Below are 23648 nucleotides of genomic sequence, written 5' to 3'. Positions count from 1 at the left end.
AGCAGGAAGATTAGGCCCTAGTGACACTGGTCAGTAGAACCCACGCTTTGGCTGGTTCCCCCCAGTAATGGGGAGGGGCAGCACACCAGGCCACTCCTAGTCTCACGCAGTCTATTTTGAGACCACTTCCTGCAAGGAGGGCCTGGCTGGGAGGGCAGCCTACAGCATGAGAAGGATTCAAAACGTGGCCCACCTGGCACGAGGACCTGCCCTTTGTCCCCTCTCACACAGACCTCACACACCCTGACACACCTGCCTGGAAGGCACACACAGTGGCCAGAGTTGAAGCCCACGGAGTAATCTTGGAGTCATCCTGATCCTGGTGTGTGTGCATGTGCAGAGCTACGTCTAGCATGGGGTGGAAAGAACGGCAGGGGAGTTAGCAGGGGCAAGCTTCGGCTCCCAGCTCTGCACTGAACTTGCTGTGTGACTCTAGCAAGCCACTTGCTCTCTCTTATGTTTCAGTTTCCTCAAACATAAAACATCAGAGACTGGGCTGTAAGAGACAATTCCTTCTAGGCTGGAACATTCAGGATTCTCAAAATAGAACAGCTTTCTGCCTCCTGCCCTGGGTCAGGCCTTTATAGAAGGCCCAAAGAATCCAGTGACAGGGAAAAGATTCAGAGAAAAGCAATGACATCGTTCTCTTCCCAGCCCCACCTCCCCTGAAACCCCCAGGCTTGTGCAGTTGTGGCCAGGCAGGTCTAGGCGGCTATGTTGTCTTGTTCCTGTGTTAGCAGGACAGGTGCCCTGATGGGGCTGTCTGCCGCCCCTCCACTATGGGACCCCATGCATACAGGACTCCTCTAATCTCCTCTCTCACTCCTAAGCTCTGGCAGAGTCCCTGACACACAGTAGGTACTCACTGTTTGCCCTCCTGAGCTGAAATGCCTTTCCCAGCTCCTCAGAGGCCCCTTTGCCAGCCCTGGGGCAGGAAGGGAAGGGTACAGGGCTCGCCCAGCCAGGGAGGAGTGCTGTGCAGGGACTTGTCCTAGGCTGTGACAGGTTAGGTCCTCAGGGAACTCTCCCCCAAGCCTCGGCCCCACCTGTGGGGCAGAGGAGGAGGAGGTGGTTCTCTTTTCAATCCCTGGCAGGCGCCCGACTCAGCCTTGAACCACCCCTTAAGCCATGGATTAGGAAATCCCCAGGCAGAGAAGCAACCAGGGAGGTACAGTGAATCCAAGGACATCGGGGAATCCCACTGCTCCCAACACCCACGCTCACCCCACCACTAGCAGCTGCCCCCACCCTGGGCTTTACTCCTTTATCCCAGCCCATCTCTATCCACATATCCCCAGGACAGGTAACACCTAGCTCTTTAGTCATGGATATACCATGTGAATGAAGGCTCCAAGGGACCTCTAAGCCAGTGGGGGATGTGCCCATAGGAGTGTTTTTTGTTTCTTTTAACCTCACTTTTAACCAATGAGGAGATCAGAAAAGTCTGGCACCCCTAAGTGGCAGGGTTGGGATTCAAGCCCAGGTCTGCATACTCCATGGCTCCAGGGTTTTCACATCCTAAGCTGCCTGCCCCGCCCCAGGGCAGGTCTTGAGAAGGGTTAGGGAGAGCATGTGGAGGTGGGACCTCCGGAGGCTGAGGGGGCTGATGAGGCTGAGATCCCAAAGGCTAACTTCCTGCTCTACGGTGGTATCATCCCAGAAGGACTCTCTGGAAAGCCAGGCTGCAGGGGTGGATGAGGGGGCCTGGGGTTGGAGGCAGACAATGGTATAGACCCAACTCCAGAGCCAGCCCCTAAGTCTGTTGTTGGGTGTTCCAGAGGCAGCTGGGGAGGCTGCTCAAAGAAGGTGGGTTTTGGCATCCAAAGACATGGAACAAGTACCACGGACTGTCCTTTTTTTCCTCCTCCCGGGCGGGGGTCGGGGGTTTGCCCAAGAAAGAGAGGCATCCTGGTGGGGGTGAACTCAGAGCCCTAGATTTCTGGGTCAGGTGACCTTGGTTTTTGTCCCTGATATTTACTAGTCTTGAAATCCCAAGCCTCACTTTCCCTGTCAGCTAACTGGGATTTGGGGCACCTGCCCTCCCCGCATCATTAGAGGATGTTGCTGACTGCTTATTACGTGCCAGGCACAGCACTTGGCTAAGGCCTTTATATGTTTATCTCATGGAATCTTCACGGCAACCACGTGAGGATGGTACAATCATCGTCACCATCTCACAGATGAGATGGGGAAACTGAGGCCCAGAGAGGTTCAATAACCTGTCCCAACCCTGACCCTGAAGGGACAGTGGGAGTAGGGGCGAAAGTGACTTGCACGCCATTAAATTCTATATAAACGTAAAGAAAATAACTTTTTAAAACATGCCGGAGTTTTCCTTTCCCCTCTTTCTTTCTCTCCTCCCCTGGTGGGCCTTAAGGGTGCTGCTAGACAAAAGTCACTGAGGACCAAGGCACTAGGCCACTCAGTCTCACTGCTGCGAGAGCTCAACAACAGATGAAAACAGCCTGCAACAGGAGGAACTGAGACCAGACACTCCGAAGATCTTCCCAGGCACCAGGACTGCCAGTCACTGACAGGGTAATTCGAGAAAAGGATGCGGCCTTTCCTTCCTTGGAAGCAGGGGAATGGAAGAGATGACCTTGGAAGGCCTTCTTGGCACTTGCTGCTCCTGCCACTTGGCTGAGCAGCGGCCCGTGGAGGCTGCTACAGAGATCTGGAGAGATTATACGGTGTGCACTCCTCTCGAGGTGGCCCAGTGGGGTCACAAAGGGTCGGGGAAGTGGCTGCTGCATGCTGATCTCCTGAGCTAGTTGACCTCATCCACCTCTCCCCATGCCCCTTGGGGGTCTGAGAACTGAACTGAGCTCCTCTGGTGTCCCTGCTGGCCCTTAAACAGGCTCAGATGCCTCAGGATGGGTGTTCTGCAGCTAGCAGGCTCAGCAGGGCCCAAGAGTCACCATCTGGAGAGGGGCAGCTAAGTGCTTACTGAAGCCCTGGGAGGGTGCGCCCTGGGCTAAACGCCGGCAGCTGCCTCTAGCCCCTCCCTCAGGGACCTGGCACCCACCATGAATACAGTGTGCTCCGCTGGATGGCCTGATTGAAAGGAACAGGGGCAGTGCTTGACACACAGGAAGCTTATTTGATGGCTGAGGGTGGGAATGAATGCAATTTGGTGCCAGGGTCAAGGACCCAAATTCAGTCTTAAGTATGGAGTCCCTGTGAGTTGGGGACAATGTGGGGAAATCAGGCCAGAGCTTGGTTTGGCTTAAACTCTCTTGCAAATGACCAAAAGGAAGTCCTCAAACTAATTCTGGGCTGGAGCTGCAGCAAGGAAAGACAGCAGTGAGCTATAACGAAGAACTTCTGGAAATGCCAGATGGGGATGGACAAAGCCAAGGCCCCAGCCACCTCTGCCCCCACCATGCCCCCAACTCGCAGCCACTTGTGCGGTCTTCTATGATGGGCCTCTCTCTGGTGGGGCCCAGGCCTGGAAGGAAGGCTCCTCACTAGGCTGGAGGTGGAGACCTGATACGGTTTTGGAAACTCTTCTGAAGCTGGTTTTGGAGGAGAGGGGTGGTGAATGTGTCTGGGAGGTGCGTGGGCAGATAATCCTGCTGGGGAGCAGAGCAGAGTTCTGCAGGGACCCCTGGGAAAGGAGCTGCCCTTGATCTCCCTTCATTATCCACTGCACTCAGGCTCAAGATGCACTCCTCTGCTCAGGTGAGGAGCCCAGCCCTTGCTCTTCCCAGACCCTCACCAGTCTTGAGCTCACTTAAGAGCATTTCAAAGCCCTGGGGCCCTACTTATAGACAAGGATACCACCTCTTTGGAGATAATACACTTAGGAATAGGGGCAGAAGGCAAGGAAGGTGACCAGGATTAGAGGAGAAATTGAGGGATAAATATAGTTGGGGAATCCAGGCTCCTGGGGGGACATAGCTCCATGGCCTCAAGAACCCCCAACTCCCCCAGACCCTGAGAACCATCTGGTCCAGGCTTCTGCACCTGGGAAATATTGGCATTATTACTGTGTCAAGTACAAGGGATCGTCACAATGCAGAGATTAAAAGTGTGAGTTCTGGAGCTACTGGGTTTAAATCCTCACTCTGTCCTCTATTTGTTGTATACTTTGGATAAGTTTCTTAACTTCTCCGGACCTCGGTTTCCTCATCTGCAAGATGGGACTAGAATAGTACCTCTCCCTTAGGACTGTGAGGATAAATGAGGTATCTTTAAAGTGCTTAGTGTCTACTTCATGGTAAGCACTCTGTAAATGTCAGTTGTTTAGTTTGGGATGTACTCAGTATTTGTGGAATGAATAAATGAATGAATGAATCAATCAATTTTGGGAAGGTAATGAGACAAGGAGAGAGAAGGCCTGAGAAAAGGGTCATTTTATCTGTCTTTCTGACCCTGAACGACACCTCTAGGCCTCTCATTTTGAAGGGAGGGAGTTTCCTAAGGAAGATTCCATAGTCTCCCTTCCTCTCTCAATTATTTCAGATCTGTGATCCTTAATCCTCAGCTGAGAAGTCCTTCTGGATGTCTGACCCCAGTCCCTTCCACGACCATCAAGTCAGCAGGCCCTTTCTGGTTTGGGGGAATGTTTGCTGTTGCCCAGCCTACTCCTTCCTGTTCTAAGCTGGGCCCAGGGTGGGGGTGATTCAGAGTGGAAGCCCGAGGACCACTTCAGACCCTGGGAGTGTAAGTGGGGGTCATTAATTTAAAGAGAACCAATTCTGATCGGCATGGGCATGAGAACCTTTTCAGTTATCCAGATGAGATCATTCTCTTCCTCCCTTTATTGACTTTCCAGATTGTGTCTTCCCCTCCTCCATCCCAGGCCAGGCCCCCCTTTGCCCAGCTCCTCCCTTTGAGGGTTGTCTCCTTAGGGTCCAAATTTTTAAAAGAGGGTTACTGCTAAGGCTGCACATCTGTTGGGCACCTTGAACTTTTTCCAAACATAGACTTGTTTTATGTAAAACCCAGACTTTGTCAGAGCGCTGGAATCTCCACCCAGGACAAAGCCTGGTCCTGGGTCCTTCTCTAAGCACCCTGCACCCACCCCACGCTCCTCCTTACTTCCCTCAGCACCCAGCCCCAGACTCCAGAGCACCTCCGGCTCAGGACCAACCATGCTCACCCTTCCTCCTTTAGATAAACTTCCTTTCAAAGCCTGGCTTAATCCTTTCCCCAATTCTGAGCCTCCTTCTGCTGGGGGAGGGGTGGGGGGGTAGCAGGGATGCTGGGCTGCTGGGCAGAGGGGGAGGGGAGCGGCTGCCCGAGTAGTGACCCCACCCAGACTCAGACTGCAATTCTCCCAAGTTCTTTGTGACACAAAAGGTAAACAGAAGGCCTGGTTCCCCCACCCCCCTGCCCACCCCCCACAGATCTCTCCTCCCCCAGCCAGCCAGATGGGCTGGCAAGCTGGGGGGAAGGGAGAAGGGGAAAAAAGGGCAGATTGTGCAAAGGAAAACAAAAGAGACAGAGAGACATCAAGAGACAGGAAGCATGGAGAGACTGCGAGAGAGTTGGTGGGTGAGGGAAAAGTGGGGAGGATAAGGGAAGGGGGAGACCTGGTGACGTGACAGCCAGCAACAGAGATCCCCTGGGAGGGGCTGAGACCCAGACAAGGGAACAGAGGACACAGGGAGTGACCTACAGGGACGCAGAAACAGAAGCAAGAGAAGTGACCGAGAGAGACCCTGAGGGGAAGAGGCAGGGGAGAGGAAACAGTGAGAAGTACAAACAGACAGGGAGAGCTGCAGACAAACTTTGAGCGACAGGGACCAAGCTGGCGGAAGGTCTGGCTGATCAGGTGGAGATGAGAGAAAGTGGAAGTCTTTTTGCCCCACCCCTGGCTGTATTTCTTTTGAAAACTTGCCCACGTTTTGGCATTGGGCCTGGCAAGAGCAGTTCACCAATGGGTCTTTGCCCTCCCTCTGCGCCAGGCCCACTCTCCAGCCCAGCCCAGAGCCAGCAGGGTGCTCTCCTCCTCACCTGCACAGCAGAGGCAGACTGTTTGCTGTCATTGTTCCCTGGGGAGCTCAGGCCCGAGGCCTGCTGCAGCAGGAACTGCCGGGCCACCTGGAGAGCCTGCAAGACAGGGGCTGAGTCAGCAACGGCCTGGGAGGCTGGGTGGGATCCAGGGATTAGGGCGTGTTTGGGGCAGTCAGGAGAAGGAGCTCAGGGTAAGGTGGAAGGTCTTGGGGGTGAGAGAGTCACCGGTCCATAAGTGCTTGGGGGAAGGGCAGTAGGAGTCACTGAGAAGAGTAGTCAGGGTTCGGAATCAGAGCCTCTAAGGACTCATCCTGGGACCCAGTGAAGTTTTGTTAGGACTCAATGGTGGCAGCAAATGAAAGGGCCCAATAGTCAAAAAAGGGCTCTAGAGGAAAGTAAAGGGGGTGGACTCAGGGCATTAGTAAATCAGTACTATTTGTTGAGTACCTACTATGGGTCAGGCACTGTATAAGGCAAGAGCTTATTTAATCTTCCTCTGTAAGGCTGTGAGACAGGGATTACTGCCCCATTTTGCAGATGAGGAAACAGAGTCTCCAGAAGGTTAAGTAATTTACCCAAGATCATACAGCTAGGAGATATCAGAGCCAGGATTTGAGTCCAGGAAGCTTGGCTCCAAGGTCAACTGCCTTATTGGGTAGTCAGTCTGTGAGGGTGTGGGGGTGGGAGTGGGTGCTTAAAAAGTAGGATTCACTGTGGAGCCAGAGCACACAGTTAGGAGGATGAAGGAAGTGCCCTGGGGTCAGTGGCACAAGGTCTGAGTACCATGTGATTTTCTGAGTTCAAGGACTGTACATGCATGGTGCTGGAGGAATTAGATCAAGTTCTGAAAGGTGAACTACCAGCAGAGATGCATGGATCATGGTCGTCCGGACTTGGTGGCCACAGTGGCTTAGACTGAACTGAGCCAGAGGGGTCAGGAGTAGGAGGCATATAGAGACTGCTAGAGGAATGGCTTCAGTGGGTCAGTGTGACACTCAAGGAGTAGGAGTGGCCTGGGAGGTAAGCTGATGGGCAGTGAGACGTCTGGTAGGAGTGAGGGGTCAGGAGGGCCCAGGAAATTATCTGTGAGGCTGGCCAAGCACTCTATGCCGTCTCTGTGGGTCAGTGGAAGGTCTGAAGGCAAGTTCTGAATCCACATTTGAGGAGCACAAAACTGAATCTGCCTCCAGACTGCTCAAGACCCCCTTGGGAGCCAGTGCAGTTGCGTCCAAGCCCTTGACACAGGGCTCCAATCTTAGGCAGCCCTGGGTTTGGATCCCAGCTGTGCGGCCTGCCAGCCATGACCTTGGGCAAGTTATTCCAGTTCTTTGCACTTCAGTCTCCTTATCTGCAAAACTGGGAAACTACTCATCTCCAAATTACCAGGGGGATTAAAGGACCAATGTTTGGCATCCAGTTGGCATTTGGGAAGTGTTTACTCCCTTCAACTCTCATTAATCTCAACAATTCTCCATTTCACCTCCTCCAGCCTCTCCCCAACATAGCCTTGTGCCCTGCGCACTTATTAGACGAAATGAGCCCGCTTGTGGCTCACTCTCACATCTGTTCACACACGCACTTGTTTCCTCCATATAGGCGCCTATTCTCCAACCCCACCACAAGCATCTTCAAGGAAAAACCTTTTAAGGTGAGATATGGCTGCACTACCCATTGTTCAACAAGGGAAGAAAGTGACCACTGTGTACCAAGCATATACACACATCCACCTTTGTGCCTGTTCATCACCGGAGAGAACAGCCAAGCCTCCAGAGGCTTTACATCTAGTTTACCTGAGAATGTTATCTAAATGCTCACTGGCTTATTGATGGGAATGCATCCTGCAGCAAACCTGGAGCTCAGATTGGTGTCCTCCTCACAGGCCACCCCCACCCCACCTCCTTCCCTGGGCCTCATACCCAGAGAAGTGCCCTGGGCTTCCAGAGGAAGGCAGAATGTTTCTCCTCTTTCAGATTCACTTTGGAAAGCAGAAATCTGACCTTTTAAGTAAAAAGACTCTGTGGAAAGAGGAGTAAGGAACGGCGGTGGGTGAGGAAAGGCAGGGAGTCAGGTGGTCATCAGGAAGGAGCCCCTGCCTCTACCTTGCTTTTACAAATCCCTCCAGGTCTACTGACAAGTGCTCTTTGTCCTTCAAAGGTGGAGGTAGGATAGGGTGGAGGGGGTACAGTGATCAGAAGCCAGGGCGCAAGGGTTGGGGAATAAGACGGCTCAGAGAGGCTGGCCAGCCCAGGCGACCCAAAAGGGACACTGTTTGGGGTGGGGAGATGAAGCACTCCAGATCCCTGGGGAGCAGGAGAGAGCAGCAGGGGAGGGGCTTCTGGGGGAAGCTGGGGGCAGAGCCCTGCTCAGTCTCTTGGGGTGGGGTTGGGAAGTGGCCAGGGGAGTTGAATTCACTCCCTACTGACTGTCTTACTTTGTGGTCTCCTGGAGCATGAAATTACACGATTTACAGGAAAAAAATGACAAGGCCTTGCAATCTCATTCTTGAGACCTCCCTCCGTGTGACAGGCCCTTCTCACCTCCCCACCCCACAACCCCTTTCCTTCTTCTTGCCCAGGCCGGTACCCTCCCCTTTAGGCCAGATGAGAGCCAGGTAAGACCTTAGGTCTGGCCAAGGCTCCCCTCCCCCACCTTCCCACCATTCCTGCTCATATGAAGGTCCTCACTCACCCACTCCTCTCACATCTATGAAGTACCTGCTGTGTGCCAGGGACCAGGCTAGATGCTGGGAATATAGAGAAACAGAACATGGCCTCTGCCCCCAGGGCTCACAGCTCAGGTTCTGTGATGATAGTCTCTTATAAAGAATGATAAGGAACTAGTCAGCCAGAATCGAGGGTGGGTGCCAGGGCTCAGAGAAGGCCTTCTACCTGTAGAAGTCTGAGAAGGCTTCCCAGAGGAGGTGGCAACACTAACTGGAGTCTCGCCATCTGAAGGGAGAGTTCACATGGTGAATGTGGAGGGTGGTCACATCTACCACTACCATGCTGCTGCATCAGATGTGTTCACACTGCCTCCTGGCACCGGGGCCTGGAGATCACTGGACCGCCCACCTCCAAGAGACATGGGAAATAACAGGTCCTAACTCTGGCAGATCCAGCCCCACTTTCTTTGATAATGCCAACCAGACTGGGGCCTCCTTGAAAGCACAGATGTTGTCAAATGTAGCTGTGAACCCCCACCGCCACCCACCAGTATACAGCAGCCATGCGATACCCACTCACAAAACTCATTTTAGTCTAGGCTGAATACGGTCAGCCAGCACTAAGCTTAGCAGCCAACATATGCCTTGCAACTTTCAAAGCACTTTTTCAAACATTTAATTGAATCTTCACAACACTGAGCTAGGTGGAGCAGGTATTGATAACCCTATTTTACAGACAAGAAAACTGAGGCCTTAGGTTCCACAGCTAGGAAGTGGGAGAGCCGGGTTTACCCCACTAAGGGGTCTCCACGATCCCATGCAGAGTGCAGCAAGGCCTTCAAATCTGCCTTTCCCCTCATCTGCATGTGTTCAGCCCTCCAGTGAGAAAGGGAAGTGAAGATGGAGGTAGAGGAGGAAGACCAAGAAAGGAAACTCCAGGGGAAAGGTGGGCTCAGTTTCCCTTCCCTAGAAACAAGAGATAACCAAACACAGCCCTGGGTGAGTAAGATGTTCAGATACCCACTCCAGGAAGAAGCCATTATGGAAAACTTAGGGGAGGAAGGAAGTGGGGGCTTAAGCAGAATGGGAAACAGGGAGCCATTTGGCCTCTCAAACCTTCTTTTTTCCCTCCTTCTACCCCTTGGACTGAAAACCAAATGTCCAGCTCTGTGGTTTGGGGATGACATCCAGTTTTCCTCTAAGGGAGGTGTACAGTCCATTCATGCATGGACTTCAAGAGAGATCTAGATCCAAGTCCTGGCTCCACCATATACTGGGTAACCTGGGGCAAGTCAACATCTCTTTGAGCCTCCGTTTCTTCCTCTGCAAAACTGGAATAAAAAACAAACAAACAAACAAAAAAAAAAACTGGAACACAACCCCATACTTTCTTCATGGGGTTCCTGGGAAAAGCACATGGGACTATGCACACGGAGTACTTAGCACACTGCCAGGTACCCAGTAGGTCCTGGACGAACACTATTACTATGATTAATCTTTCACCAGCAGCTCCTGGTCATTTGCCTGGTGCCACCCAGAAGGCCTTGCTAACCAAACCCTCTTTCAGCCCAGCCCACATTTCCCCTCAAGCTTAAGAACTCAGTCTCGGTAATGAAGCTGAACTCTCCTCCCCCAACCCCCATTCAGAAGTCATTAGCAGGATCTCTGCAATTAGGAACAAATGGCTTATAACGGATGGCATCCAGGGAGGGCAGTTGGGATGGAGGAGAATGAAGCTGTAGCTTTGAGGGCAACAGGGAGCTGCTATGAATAGAAAAACAAGTCTTGGTGCTGTGGGGTCTCTCTCTCCCCTCCAGGATGGGATCACACTCCTATTTCTGGTTCTGGGAATTTGGGGTTGGTGGGAGGGGTGGGAGAGGGGTCATTCTCTCCAGGAAGCCAGGTGCAGGGTTGTTTACCAGCCCTTTCAGCAGGCTGGAGGGTCCCAGATCTGTGTTGCGGTGCCAGCCTTATTCTCTGTGTGTGCGGGAGGGTGGGGATGTGATAATCAGGGGGATGAACTTGAAGGGCTGCTGAGAATGAGAAGTCAAAGAGCATGGGCCACAGCCCTGGAGAGCTCAAGTGTTAGAAGGTATCGAGTCCAGCATTTCTTAAATTGTTGCTCATGGCCCAGTAGTGGGTCATAATATAAATTTAGCGGGTAAAAAAACAGGAATTTTCTAGTTCACTGATAAATGAAGAAATAGAGATCCAGAGATGGGCAATGATTTGCCCAATGGGACACAGTGACAAAAGGAGAACCTGAATGCACCAGACCTGAAACTGGGCTCTGCACAGGGAAGAGGAACCGAGCGCTGGCCGGCGGGATGGAGGAGGTGCTAGCACATTCTGGTTTAATATGGATTGTGGTGAGGGGCAGCCAAAAGAAACAAACTCCAAACTTCCTTTGTCTGCCTCTGGCTGGTTTTGGCAAAACTGGGATTCCGTCTTATCTAAATTGTCTCCATAATTAATTTTCACTGGGAATTGGCTGAATTTAGGAAAAGGAGGGACTAGAAGGGTATATCTGAGCACGCTGGCCCACCTCACCCCATTCCAAACCAGAAAAGCATCCCCAGGAAAGCCTATCCCTTTTACCTCCAGAGCCATAGCACAACTATTAACTTAGCAACAATTGAATGAGTGGTTATTAAGCCCCACAGGGCACTCAGTGTCCTCAGCACTGGGGACTCAGTGTCCTCAGCACTAGGGACTCAGTGTGTTTAAAGGGGCTCACATTCTAATAGGCTGAGACAGACACTACACAAAGAGGCAAACAAACTCTGAGCTGGTGGTGTGCGTTACGCAGAGGCTGGCTGGCTGGCTCTGTGGTGTGCGGCCAGGGAAGGGCTCTCTGAGGAGACACATCAGGAAGAGGCAACTCTTCCAAGCGAGAGTATCTGAGGTGGAGGGAACAGATGGTGCAAGGGACCTGCTGTGGGAAAAGCTGGGTATATTATGAATTGAAAAGCCAGTGTGGCTGAGAGAAGAGTGGCCTGAGAAGAAGTCCCAGAGCTGTGCAGGGGCCAGATTACATAGGGACAATGATTTTTTTATTTCATTCTGCACTTGAAAAATCACTGGAAGACTTTGAGCAGGAAGTGATAGAGTCTTTCAGGGTAGACACTTAACTTACTGCTAGTCAACAATGGATGCCTAGTAAGTACTCATTGGTTCAAAGTAAAGAAGGAATACCTCTTCATCTACCCCTCAAAATGCAACTCCTCAGGGGCCAGAGGGTGGAAGAAAGGGGTACAGGAAGGAGGAGTTAGAGAGCAGTGGCCCTGACTACTAAGGGCACTGATCTCGGCGGAGGAAAGTTCTCAGCCAGCCAGGCTTTGTCCTCCAGCAAAGAGACATAAAAATGAAATTACACAGAGAAGGGGGACAAGGAAGGTGGGGAGAGGAGCCCATAAAACCCCCAAAGTTGTTCCGCACCTTTTTCCTTTGGAAAAAAAAAACGCTTTTTGGAAAAGGCTGTAAATTTTTTTTTACACCAACCTCGTAAAAATGACATAGGCGCATTCTCAAATTAGAACCATTAAAATGAAAACCAGCAATGCACAGACACAGACAGGCCCATGTGGGTGGGAGACGACTCACATCCTGGGCGTACAGCCCCGGTTTCAGGACCCCATCCCCACCAAGTGCCTTGAAAATGCCTCCTCTCTACAAGGAACTAGCCTGTGGCCTGAGAGAGATGAGAATTTACAGCTGAACTCAACAGCGTGGATGAGGGAGCTGCGATCCTTCAAAGGGCTCCTTCATTCTCTTCGTTCCCCAGCACCACCGCTCTCAAACTCAGGCAGGCTTTACACCAGCAGTGCCCGGCCTCTGCTCGCTTCCAGCAATGATGCAGCCCAGGACTCATTCGACTCCTGCAGCCAAAACCAGCTCTGCAGGGTGTCATGAGAGGCAAGGCCAGAGTCCTCAGTGCCTGAAAGGAACCCTCTGACCACCAGCAAGGAGGTGAAACCACCAAGGTGGTGGCGGATGGCTGAGAGGTGGTGGTGCAAAAGTTCCCATGATCGCTTTCCTCATTTGTGGCGTTTGGAGGTGGCTAACAGACATACTTCCCTCCCACCCGTATCTGTGGAGTTCTCTGGAAGTGGGTCTGTGCCAGGGTCTGGGTTCTGAGCTGCTTCACTCTAGCCACTTCTGCAGTGTAGGGTTGGAGTGGGGGCAATGGAGCAGGGGATGGAGTTCTTGTCCTGAAGATTCCTACTGGGTCTTCTCAGAAAAAAGATGCTCCCCCAGGGGAAAAGCTAACTCTCCCATCGAGGGTTCCAGGCCAAGTTCTGCCCTGATGAGGTGACCCTAGGATGCAGCCTTCCCCGCTTCAATCCTCAAGATAAATCCTTTCTCAGAAGGAATAGTCACCTCCCTTCCCCAAATTCTCCTCAGTAACCCCAGTTCTAATCAGCAGGGACAAGAATTCTGCCATAAAGGGGAGGTGAGGGAGGGGAGAAAAAGAGGGAGCTCAGAATTCCATATTAGGAGAGAAGCTGGGGGCTCTCCTGCTGGTAGAGTGGGCTGGCTCCTTTTAGTCCCAAGAAAGCAGGGGTCTGCAGATCCCTCCTCCAGGTCCCAGCCCCACCCTCCGCCCTCCTAGCACTACTCCCTCCCAGGGGGATTTTCCAACTTAGGAAACTGGGCTGCCTTTGGCTCACAGGGACCTGGGAGGGGTACAACGTGGGGGACGTTTAAGGCCCTCTCCCAGCCACAGCACTCCCCAGCTCCTCCCACCTCCCACCTGCCTTCCTCTCACTGTGTCCAGGCCAAGTAGGAAAGGGCAGTTTCTGAGTGTTCTCCAGCAGCTGGTATGAACTGGTATGATGTGCCTAAGCTTCCCCTCTGGAGAGTCCAGGCCCCAACTCTCCCTCCATGCCCAGGCTACTACTGCACAGGAGGGGCTCATTCTCCAGAAGGAAAAGGAGAATGCAGAAGGTATGCAACCAGACAGGACCTGGGGCACACAGGCAGGAGTCCTGGAGAGAAATGGGCCCCAGACCTGCAGACGAAAGACAACTGTTGAGTGAGTGAGTGAGTGAGTGAGTGAGTGAGTGTGTGTGTGTGTGTGTGTGTGTGTGTGTGTGGTGGGGTGGGGGTAAAATGCACCCTCTGAATCCTCCTCTTCCCCCGCTGCCATCCCTTTAAGTAGCTTGGGCAGAGGAGGGCCAGATGGGGGAGGATAAGGAAAAAACCTCTCTTCCATTCTTCTTTTCCCCTCCCCCAACTCCCTGACATTCCCCCCATCTCTTTGAAGGGGGGTGAGTTAAAAGCCCATTAATGTGCAGAGCCCCCCAACCCTTTTGAATCTCCTCACAGGATGTGAACGGGGTGGGATTTGGCCCAGTTGCCACGGCAACTGCGATGGGAGTTCCCAGACGCTAGGCAACCCTCCCATGACCCTCGCTGACCTGTCACCCCCGCAACCCATGGACAATGGGAGTGCGCGCTCCAGAGGCCCAGGACGCCTTTCAGGCGGCCTCAGCACCACCGCCAGCGGCTCTGCCTGCCCCCACCTCATCAGCTCGGCCCTCCTGGCCCCAACTTGGCCAGTGCACCCAGACCAGCCCCCAAGACCTCCCCTCCCAAAATCTGACACGTACTTCTCCTAGGCTCCATCACCCCTGTCAGAGAGTCCTAAGGGTATTTGTGGGGTCCCACTGGGAACATTTTCATACAAGTGAAATCAGATTAGGATAAAACACAGGGCAACTTTCAAATAAAAGAGCCATCCCATAGGGTAAAAATGCAGGGAGGGGCACTGTGGTAGAAGCATTTGCCTTGGTGAGGGAGGGGATGGATTGGCAGCGGGTGTGTCTACAGTCTAGTGTATTCTTTAACAGCAGCTGAGGATCGCCAGTGCCAGCTGGCCAGCACACTGCCCAGTGCAAAATAAGTCTGAAGGTGTTTGCAGATTGACTGACTGCTCCAGAGCCCACTGCACTTCCTGTACCTTCCCCTTAGGATAGACAGATTCCCCATGGGGGTAAGACTGCAGACTTGGTGAAGCCCCAAGGACAGCGTGGAGGTGGCACGGCTCTGTCACTCACCAATGACCAGGCTGGGATGAGGGAGGGGGAAGCTGGGGCCTTGAGGGCTGAAATGGGGCAGCCAGCCAAGGACCCTCTCCCTCTAGTCAAACCTGGCCTGGAAGCCAAGCCAGGTCACCCCCAGCCTCTGTTTAAACAAGCTCCCAGCCTGCTGGTTGCATGGAAACAAGCGCCTGCTCTTGTTCCAAAGTGACGTGGCCACCCTCTTCAGCACTGTTTGTTTCAGCCTAAAGTCCTGTCACGGGCCTGACTTCTGACTCGACCTGTTTCTCTCTCTCCTCTCTGTCAACTCATTACTCCCAAAGGCCAGGATTGCATTTCCAGGGCTTGTTTACTGAGAGCAGGGGAACAAGGGCCGACAGACAGACGGACAAAGGCAGAGGGGCCTGGAGAGCCACGGAGGGTCCCTGGAGAATGGGACCAGTGCGACCCTCTCCCACCCCACTTCCTATCGAGTTTGCAGATGGCACTAGAGTGGCTATTTGGGGCCAGCAGGCAGCGCTGCTTTTACATCACAGAGCCCTTTCAGGTTGGAAATGAAATGCACTCATTTACTCATCAACAGACATTTCTTTAGCAACCACTATACTCGAGGCCTTGCTGCCTCCATTTCCCAGGGGGACTGCGTGAAGGAGAAGAAGCAAAGGGGCAGGTGTGCTGAGCCCTCAACTAGGAACTGGGAGACTGAGGTCTATGCAGCCTTTATTGTGCCATCTCGACAAGTCAGTGCCTACCTATGGCTGTCTCATCTGTGAAATGGGAATAATCATATCGACCTAACAGGGATGGTGAGCTGATTTGATGACAGCATACGCGAAGGCCCAAAGCACCAAACAGAAGAAAGGCATCTGTTTGTCCTCTAAGGACTTTGTGGTCAGGGTTGAGAAGGAGCAGGAACCCAAAGGGCCAGGCTCTCTTTCCTGTACTTGTTTAACCTACAAGTAGGAACTTTTATTGTTGGGGACCAGAAAATGTTACCCTTGAAGGTCCCCGAAAAGCTTCATTCGTACATTGAGGGTAGAGAATAGCCCATGGACTGTTTCATTTCAATTCAAACTCTTGTCATTTTAAGTTTGCAAGGTTCTTTTCAAAGTTTGGAGCCAAGAAAACCTTTTTTAAGTCTCAAATATGTTCCTTGGCCCTGGGCACTATGCCCATAGTGAGCCCAAATGGATAAAACAGCCCTCTGCCTGCCTCCAACTCCCCACCCCAGTTTATTTGTGAAACAGATATAGGATTTTCCAGGACTGTGGGATATTCCCCAAAACAAACAGCAATAACTGGAATGTGGAATATAGATGGGAAAACATGGCTCATGTGCGATGCAGAACCAAGAAACCTGATCAGTACAGACAGTTCTGTCTTTCCCCACCCCAAACATTTCCCCAGTTATCCAGAGATCTGTATTCATTCTTCACTTTCAGTAATTTTTTAAAAGAAACTTTCCAGTTTCAGTACTCCCGAACCTCCACCACATTCAAAATTTTTCATAACTCTGTTTCAGAGAGGGAAGAGCTGGCCATACAAAATGGGTGGCCTTCGGGATTCCTGGTGGGGCATGTTTTGCTATTATGTTGGTAAAGGGTAGGATTTTGCCCTTTAACCTTCTCTCCCCAGCAGACGGCACAGACTCTGTGGGTCTCTTCCCCAGACAACCTGCTTAGGAAGGCATGGGAGATGCCAGCAAACTCCTGAGGACTCTCTCCCTAGGGAAGGGCGTCAGGCTCTTCCCTGCTCCAGTCTCCACCACTGGCAAGAGAAAGTGATTTTTGAAGTCCTCCGTTCTGCTCACATCCACATCGACAAGTGAGCTGCACGTGTCGCACACCCAAATTGCATCTAATCCTAACAACTCTGCACTTGAGATGCCAAGGAGGCCAGGGCTCAGGAAGGCCTATGACTCTGTCAAGGTCATGCCGCTGGTTAAGGGGCTTGCTGGGACTTAAACCAGGTTTCTTCAATTCTTGCTTTACTGCTGGCTGACCAGCTCTGTGCAGGGGTGCCAAGCTGCTGATGGTGCTGCTTCCAGTCTGACTTCTGGCCCCAAGGAATACAGTGGGAAAGAGGCCCTTAGGGGTTATGAAGTTGGGTTGTAGGAGACGGAGGACACAGTCCTAGGGTGAACTTGAGAGAGACAGCAGGGCCACAGAGGGGCACATGAGGGCACGGTGGTACATACGCGTATGCACACATGAGGCAGGAGTGGGGTACTAAGCAGGGAGGTACACACAGGCCCCTGCTTCTCCATGTTCCTAGCAGACCCCCAAGGGCCAGCACCACTGGCAGTGATTCCAGGAGCAGAGTCAAATTAGAGAAAGACAATCCCAATGCCAGGGCTGTCTGGGCAGGTTCTCCTCAATTTGTCGAGTGTGATTCTCCCTTTTTCCCTGGGTGGGACCAGGACATGAACCCCTGCTCTGTTATCACTCAACCAAATCTAGGCCCATCCTAAGTGCCTCTAGGTCCTCAGAGAGGCTGGTCTTAAAACTCCTGAACTCTGTACTTTAGGGTGGAAAAGGAAATAGAAGACACAGACAGGGGTTCCCAGTTTGAGTCCTAAAAATGGAGGCCTGCCTTTGCCTAACTCTCTTGGCCTTTACTCAGCTGCCTAGGCCTCTCTTCACAGCTTGGAAGCTTGGATTGGAGGCCCAGGCTGACTCGGATGTGGAGAATGTTTTGCAACAGAAATAATGTGAAGATCCCTGTGTGCACAGCATTCTCTTAACCCTGTTCAATTAGCCAGTTTCCTAGCCAGTATGTAGGTGAAGAGTGGAGTGCCCAACAACCCAACATGCCAATCTCATGCCTGCTGCCCAGGTGTATGTCTGTCTCTTCTTATTGGCACTTCTGGGACAGTTTCAAGCTTCATGATCTCAGACCTCCGAGTCCCACTTCTCTCTCTTGAAAATGCTGTGGTAGCCCAGGCTCAAGGTGGCCACCAGAATGGGAGGGTGCACAGGGAATCCTCAGAGGCTGACCTGTCTTAAGAATGGTAGTGATGCTAGCTGGCAGGGAGTGCTGCTCCAGCAGCCAGAATGAAGTGGCATGAGGCCTAGTGACCCCTCTCCCCCTCCCTGATACCCCAAGGCGCGCCAGCTCCTACCTGTTGCTGCTGGAAGTGTAGTAGCTCCGCAGGGCTCATCTCACCATTGCTGTCTGTGCCCGTGGTCACGTCCCTGCCCGTGCCACTTGCGGTTGTCCCTGTGGCCCCGCCGCCGCCGCTGCCATCAGCTTGCCCAGAGAGGCTGCCCACGCCATTCTGACTGGATGGAGCTGACCTGATTGTCTCCGAGGCAGATTCCACCATCATGTCGCTCTAGCGGGAACTGGAGGAGGAAGACAGACATGGTGGGAGAGGCTGAGGCTCAAGGCTGAAAGTGCAGTGACTGCTGATCCCCAAAAACACAACCATAACCACAGGAGGAGCTGGGCATCCACTCCTCCTCAACTTCCCAGAGGCTGCTCCTCGGACACCTGATGGAGTGTGGCCCCTCTTGATGTCCCTGGAGGTAAGGAGTAACACCACATTCCTCAATGTTTTTTTGACTTCTAGGAGACCTCGTGCTGGGTGGGGAAGGGAGGAGACAAAGCCCTTGCACTGCCCCTCTCGGTGGGTTTTTTTGTCCCAGTTGAGATTTTGCACTGTTTATAATAATGACATGAAGCAGGGCTTTTTTAGTTTAAGACAAAGTATCACTCTGTCACCCAGGCTGGAGTGCAGTGGCTCTATCTTGGCTCACTGCAGTCTCCACCTCCCAAGTTCAAGTGATTCTTCTACCTCAGCCTCCTGAGTAGCTGGGACTACAAGCAACCACCACCCCGCCCGGCAAATTTCTTTTTAGACGGAGTTTTGCTCTTGTCACCTAGACTGGAGTGCAGTGGCTCGATCTCGGCTTACTGCAACCTCTACCTCCTGGGTTTAAACAATTCTCCTACTTCAGCCTCCTGAGAAGCTGGGACTATAGGTGTGTGCCACTATGCCCGGATAATTTTTTTGTATTTTTAGTAGAGACAGGGTTTCACCATTTTGGGGAGTCTGGGCTCGAATTCCTGTCCTCAGGTGATCCGCCTGCCTCAGCCTCCCAAACTGTTAGGATTACAGGTGTGAGCGACCGAGCCCAACCTTCTGTTTGCATTTTTAGTATAGACGGGGTTTCACCATGTTGACCAGGCTGGTCCCAAACTCCTAACCACCTGCCTCAGCCTCCCAAAGTGCTGGGATTATAGGCATGAGCCACAGCGCCCAGCCCCCCTATGGGTCTTAAACCTACACCAACAAAGCAAAGACAAAAGTTATTCACTAGGGACCCACCATATTACTGCCTTCCCATCCGCACCTGAAATGGGCTTTGCGTTTGTTCCCATCCCAGGACAGACCACCTTTTCCAGGCCACAGAAGGTCCAAAGCAATAATTATTCTACAATAAAAAAGGCCACCACTTGCCCAGCACCTACTGGGAGACACACACTAGGCTTGGGCATGGAGGTGTGCAATGAAGGAACGCCTGGTTCCATTTTCCATCTTCCATTTTAAAGCCCTCAGCCCAGCGCCTGGTCAAAAGTACAGAGTAGCTGGGACTACAGGCATGCACCACCAAGCCTGGCTAATTTTAGTAGAGATGTTGGCCAGGCTGGTCTCCAACTCCAGGCCTCAAGTGATCCACCCGCCTTGGCTTCCCAAAGTGCTGGGATTAAGGGATTATAGGCATGAACCACTGCACCTGGCAAGGTTTCACTATCTTTAGTATGAAAAGCTGTTCTGAAATTCTGGGGGTTCCCCAACTACCCACCGGAGTCACAGTACCTTGATAGGAACATGGATTCAGTCAAACAGGTCAGATCATGCTTGGTATCCACTACTGATATTTGACACATTTTAAACTCCCTAACTCTCAGTTTCCTTGTCTGTAGTAGGACAATGTTTCTCGGCACCTACGGGGGATTGGTTCCAGGACCCCTGTGGATACCATAATCTCCAGATGCGCAAGCCTCCCAGTTTGTCCTGCGGGACCTGTGGATACAAAAGTTGGCCCTCCCTATCTGTGGGTCCTGCATGCTGAAAATACTGTACAGTATTTTCCATCTGTGGTAGACTGAATCCACGGATATGGAACCCGTGGATTAAAAGGGCCAAGTATATTTCATCCCAGCCTCTGAGTCTTTGGAGGAACAAACAAAACAAGCATGTACATGGCACCTGACAGAGCAGGCCCCAGTATTGATCAGTGCCTTCTCCACCCACCCTAATTGTAAGGGTGGGGACACTGAGACCCAAACAGGTCAAGGACTTGGCCCAGATCACACAGAGATCATCAAGGGATAGAAGCCACATGAGCATTTAGTAAGGTCCGTGGAAGCCAGCCAGTTTCTTTCCCCCCATTTGGTCTCCTTTGGCCTAGGCAGAGCCTATATCCACATGGTCTCCTTGACCCAAGTGACAGATGAGGCCCTTGTAGGTAACCAATGAGAAACTGCAGAAAGAGACTGGACTGTGATTTCTCTAGTTCCTTCCCCAAAGCATCTCCTTCCAACTCCCAAATTCTCTCCTTTCACTCCAGTACCTGGCCATTTGTTCAGCTTTCATCCTGGCTGGAAGCAGAGTAGGGAGGAGACAGAGAACTACAAGGGGTCCACAGAAGCCACATCACTGTTCCTGTGGCCCCTCTTTGTCTGTGATTCTGGGTGTCACTGTCCCAGTGAATCTGAGTGGCCTCCCAAGCGCCCTGTATTTGTGAATTTCTCTATATGTTCCCAAGGGCTTGCTCTTCCCCCAATCCAGCTGCTGCTCCACTTCTAACTTCTGAGAGAAGCTGGGCTAAGGTAAGGGCAGGATGGTATTACTTGAGTGTTGGAAGAGGGGCACCTCTTCCAAGAGATGGCTCTGAAGAGATTGAGCACTCCGGCTCAGGCCTTAATGGTCGTGTCAGCCTGAGGGCTAGTGGCAGTGAAATGATAGATGGGGTGGGCACCATTCTCCACTAGCCACAGCACAGGGCTCCATCCCCCTCCCCTGAAACCACCCAGCCAGCAGCACCTTCCCCACAAGCTGAGGCCTGGGCCTCAGCTACATGAGGGGGATGGGAAGACAGGAGGGAGGGGGGCCTCTCCCCCAACCCTGGCTTTGCTGGTGGTGGAGAGCAGCTGCCCGCTCTGATTCCAAGTCTAGCTTCTCTGAGATCTGAGAAATCCTGGGCCCCAGGGGACAAAGACCAGAGCCTCAGGGGTGAATGCATGCAAAGGAGAAAGGAAAGAGAATCTGGCAGTTACTTCCCTGGGGTTAGGGAGAGTGCCCATCTTCCAACACTCAAGTAATACCATAAAGTTGCAGATCAGACGGTTAAGTTTGGAAAAAGAGAAAAAAGGAAGAAGGAGGATGCAGACAGAGGTGCTCCTTTCTTTTCTGTCTTCTTATTGGGGGGATACAGAGCGACACCCAGTGAACAACATAATTGCTGCAATGTGGTATATAATAATAGCTATTCAGGGGCCGATCATTCATATTAAACAGGGTGAAGCAAGCCTCTCATTTGCATGCTTGAGATTATATGCATTTGAAAAGTCATTTCCGCAGGGTGTATGAATGGCATTAATTCCCGTGTGGCACGCTCTGCCCCCCTCCAGGGCCTTCACCCCACTGACACACACCCATACACCTCCTTCAATGCTCCTGCCCACCTACCAACATAACCCCCAAGCCTGCATGACAGGTACTCCCAAGAGCTTTCCAAATTCTCACCTCTGCCCTGGGACACCTGCCGTCCAAGGACGAGCACACCAGCAGCCTCATGTCTCCTGCTCACCTCTTCACAGGGTGTCGAGACTCACTGTGGTGAGCAGGATCTGGGTGCCTGGGACACTCAGCCAGCTAGAGACAGGATGGGGTGGGGTGCTGCCAGGAGGCCTTGATTATCAGTGCCCTGTAACTGCAAGGGTGTGGGGCATGGAGAAGGAAGTCAGTGTCCACAGGAGCCTGAGCCCTGGCTAGGGGAGCAGGTAGGGGCCTGGGCTCAGTCACACATCATTGTGAATGCCCTGTCTTCTCTCTTCTCTGAGTCTCTATTTCCCCATCTCTATATGGATAGGCGGTCTTGCAGGTCTCTTTTCACTCTCAGTCTGGCATGTGGACATGAAGCCACAGTATTTCAGTGAATACTGGGAAGCACTGATGGTCCACTGGAGTCACAGCAGGGTCCCTTTCCCAGTGGACTCCACCCGGTGTAGACCCGAGCTGCTTCCTCTGGTACTGAGGGGCAAGCTCCAAGAGGCCTTCCTTCCTTCTCCACACACCCCTAGCCTCCCCATCCATGCTCCTCCCCCAGCCACCAAAGTCTTCAGCAAGGAGCAGCTGAACACCCGCAGAACAGAAAGGCAGAGGCTCTGAGAATTAGACCATCTGCTTTCTAGGCTCAGCTGTGTGACCTTGGGCGAGTCACCGGGCTGCTCTTTCTGCCTCCATACAATGACGTGGGGGTTGGTCAGGAGTCTTTCTAAGGTTCACCAATACTAGGTTCTTATCTCCCACCCCAGACTTCCCATACCCCTCTCCTACCACATGTTGGGGGCAAATGGAGACAGCACTGGAGGCCGAGTTATTCTGGCAGATCCAGGACTTGTCTGAGGCTCAGGTCTTGTACTTGGGCAGGACCTAGTCCGCCATCCCTCAGCGTTCCCCGTGGGGGAGTCAGCGCACCTGGGAGCCTAAGTCGGGCCCGGAGGCTCCTGCAGATGCCGTCGGAAGGAAGCTGGGTCAAACCCGCGGCCGCCTCTTCCGCTTTGGGGGAGTCTGCGGGCCGCTGGGGGCTCCCACTTCCCCTGAGGCTCCTGGCTCTTCAAAGAACCTGTGCCGGGGAGGTGCGCAACTAGGGACGCCCTCGGAACTTGCCGGAGTCCGCCCGGTCCCCTCCCTGGCCGGAAGTGACGAGTGCCACCTACCCTGGGGCTAAAGGGGGGACCCACGGGCTGGGGTGCTTTTGGGGAAGGAGAAAAGAGAAGGGGAGCCCCACACGCGGAGAAACCTTTTGTGCCTTTTCGCGGGCCCATATGGCGTAGCAAGTATTAATTACCGTCGCTTTTTAATTAACAATCGCTTAATCTGAGCCGTAACATTTGCCATGACACCCTGCGCCTCGCCGCGAACCCGCGCCGCCCGCCCTGCCAACTCATCAATTAATTTTTATTGACGTTTTCTTCCCCAAACAGGCACAATACCAGGGTTTTCCAATTAACACCTCCGCGATCTCTAATTAGTGCAATTAACAGACTGATGGATGCCTGGAGTTTACCCGCGGGGGAGGGGGGGCGGGGCAGCCCCCAGCGCGCTCCCGGGCGTACACATGCACGCGCAGCTGGAGTGGGGATGCGGCCCCAGCTCTTAAGGGACACACGGGTGGGCATGACGACAGGTAGCCCATACCCAGAGCAAGCGTGGTGGTTGGAATTTAAGTAAGAAGATATCCTTTCCAGTTATCTGGAAACCTATAATCTAGTCTGGGAGATAGCAGGAGGTGGCCCTGCTGAGAGCCTGACCCTGGAAGTTGGAGTCTAGCCCCGGCTCTAACACCAATTTACTACTGAGTGACTTGCTTTTTTTAAGAGTGGTGGTGGTGTGGGGGAGTCTCACTTTGTTGCCCAGGCTGGTCTCCAACTCCGGGGCTCAAGTGATCCTCCCTCCTCAGTCACCCTAAGTGCTGGGAGGACAGGCCTGAGCCACCCACCGTACCTGGCCTACTGAGTGACTTGGAGCAAGTTAATTCTCTCTTCTCCTCTGAATAATGGGGAGAACTGGACTAGACGTAGTCAACTATTTTATTATTTATAATTCCAACATAGATTAGGAAGCAGATTGCAGTAAGAGGTAAGATTTCTTAAAATACAATAGCATGGAGTAGAAAGCGAGAATCATGGACCACAACGTTAAATCAGGGGGTTGCAGACTTGAGTGCATCAGAATCACCTTGGAGAACTTG

At 52.5% G+C, this 23648-nt stretch overlaps 1 protein-coding gene across 8 annotated transcripts in view; it reads right to left on the bottom strand.

Annotated features, from left to right (window-relative positions):
• The window catches only part of FOXP4 (forkhead box P4), a 53237-nt gene that overhangs the window by 16224 nt on the left and 13365 nt on the right, over positions 1–23648 (bottom strand). For 4 of the 8 annotated variants that reach the window (XM_032253293.1, XM_032253297.1, XM_032253298.1 and 1 more), the window contains exons 2-3: positions 17786–18008; positions 5962–6057 (exon numbers count right to left, since the gene is read on the bottom strand). In XM_032253293.1, the coding sequence (XP_032109184.1) occupies positions 5962–6057; positions 17786–17992 (303 nt within the window). In that variant the 5' untranslated portion in view covers positions 17993–18008. Of the gene's footprint in view, positions 1–5961; positions 6058–17785; positions 18009–21418; positions 21606–22231; positions 23285–23648 lie in introns of those variants that run through there. The other 4 variants (XM_032253294.1, XM_032253295.1, XM_032253299.1 and 1 more) reach the window with 4 other exon arrangements.

The sequence above is a fragment of the Sapajus apella genome, unplaced genomic scaffold (assembly GCF_009761245.1).
Source record: "Sapajus apella isolate SASKATOON/1434 unplaced genomic scaffold, GSC_monkey_1.0 scaffold83, whole genome shotgun sequence".
Taxonomy (NCBI): domain Eukaryota; kingdom Metazoa; phylum Chordata; class Mammalia; order Primates; family Cebidae; genus Sapajus; species Sapajus apella.
Note: the sequence above shows the minus strand (reverse complement) of the source record. Positions and strands in the feature narration are given on the sequence as shown.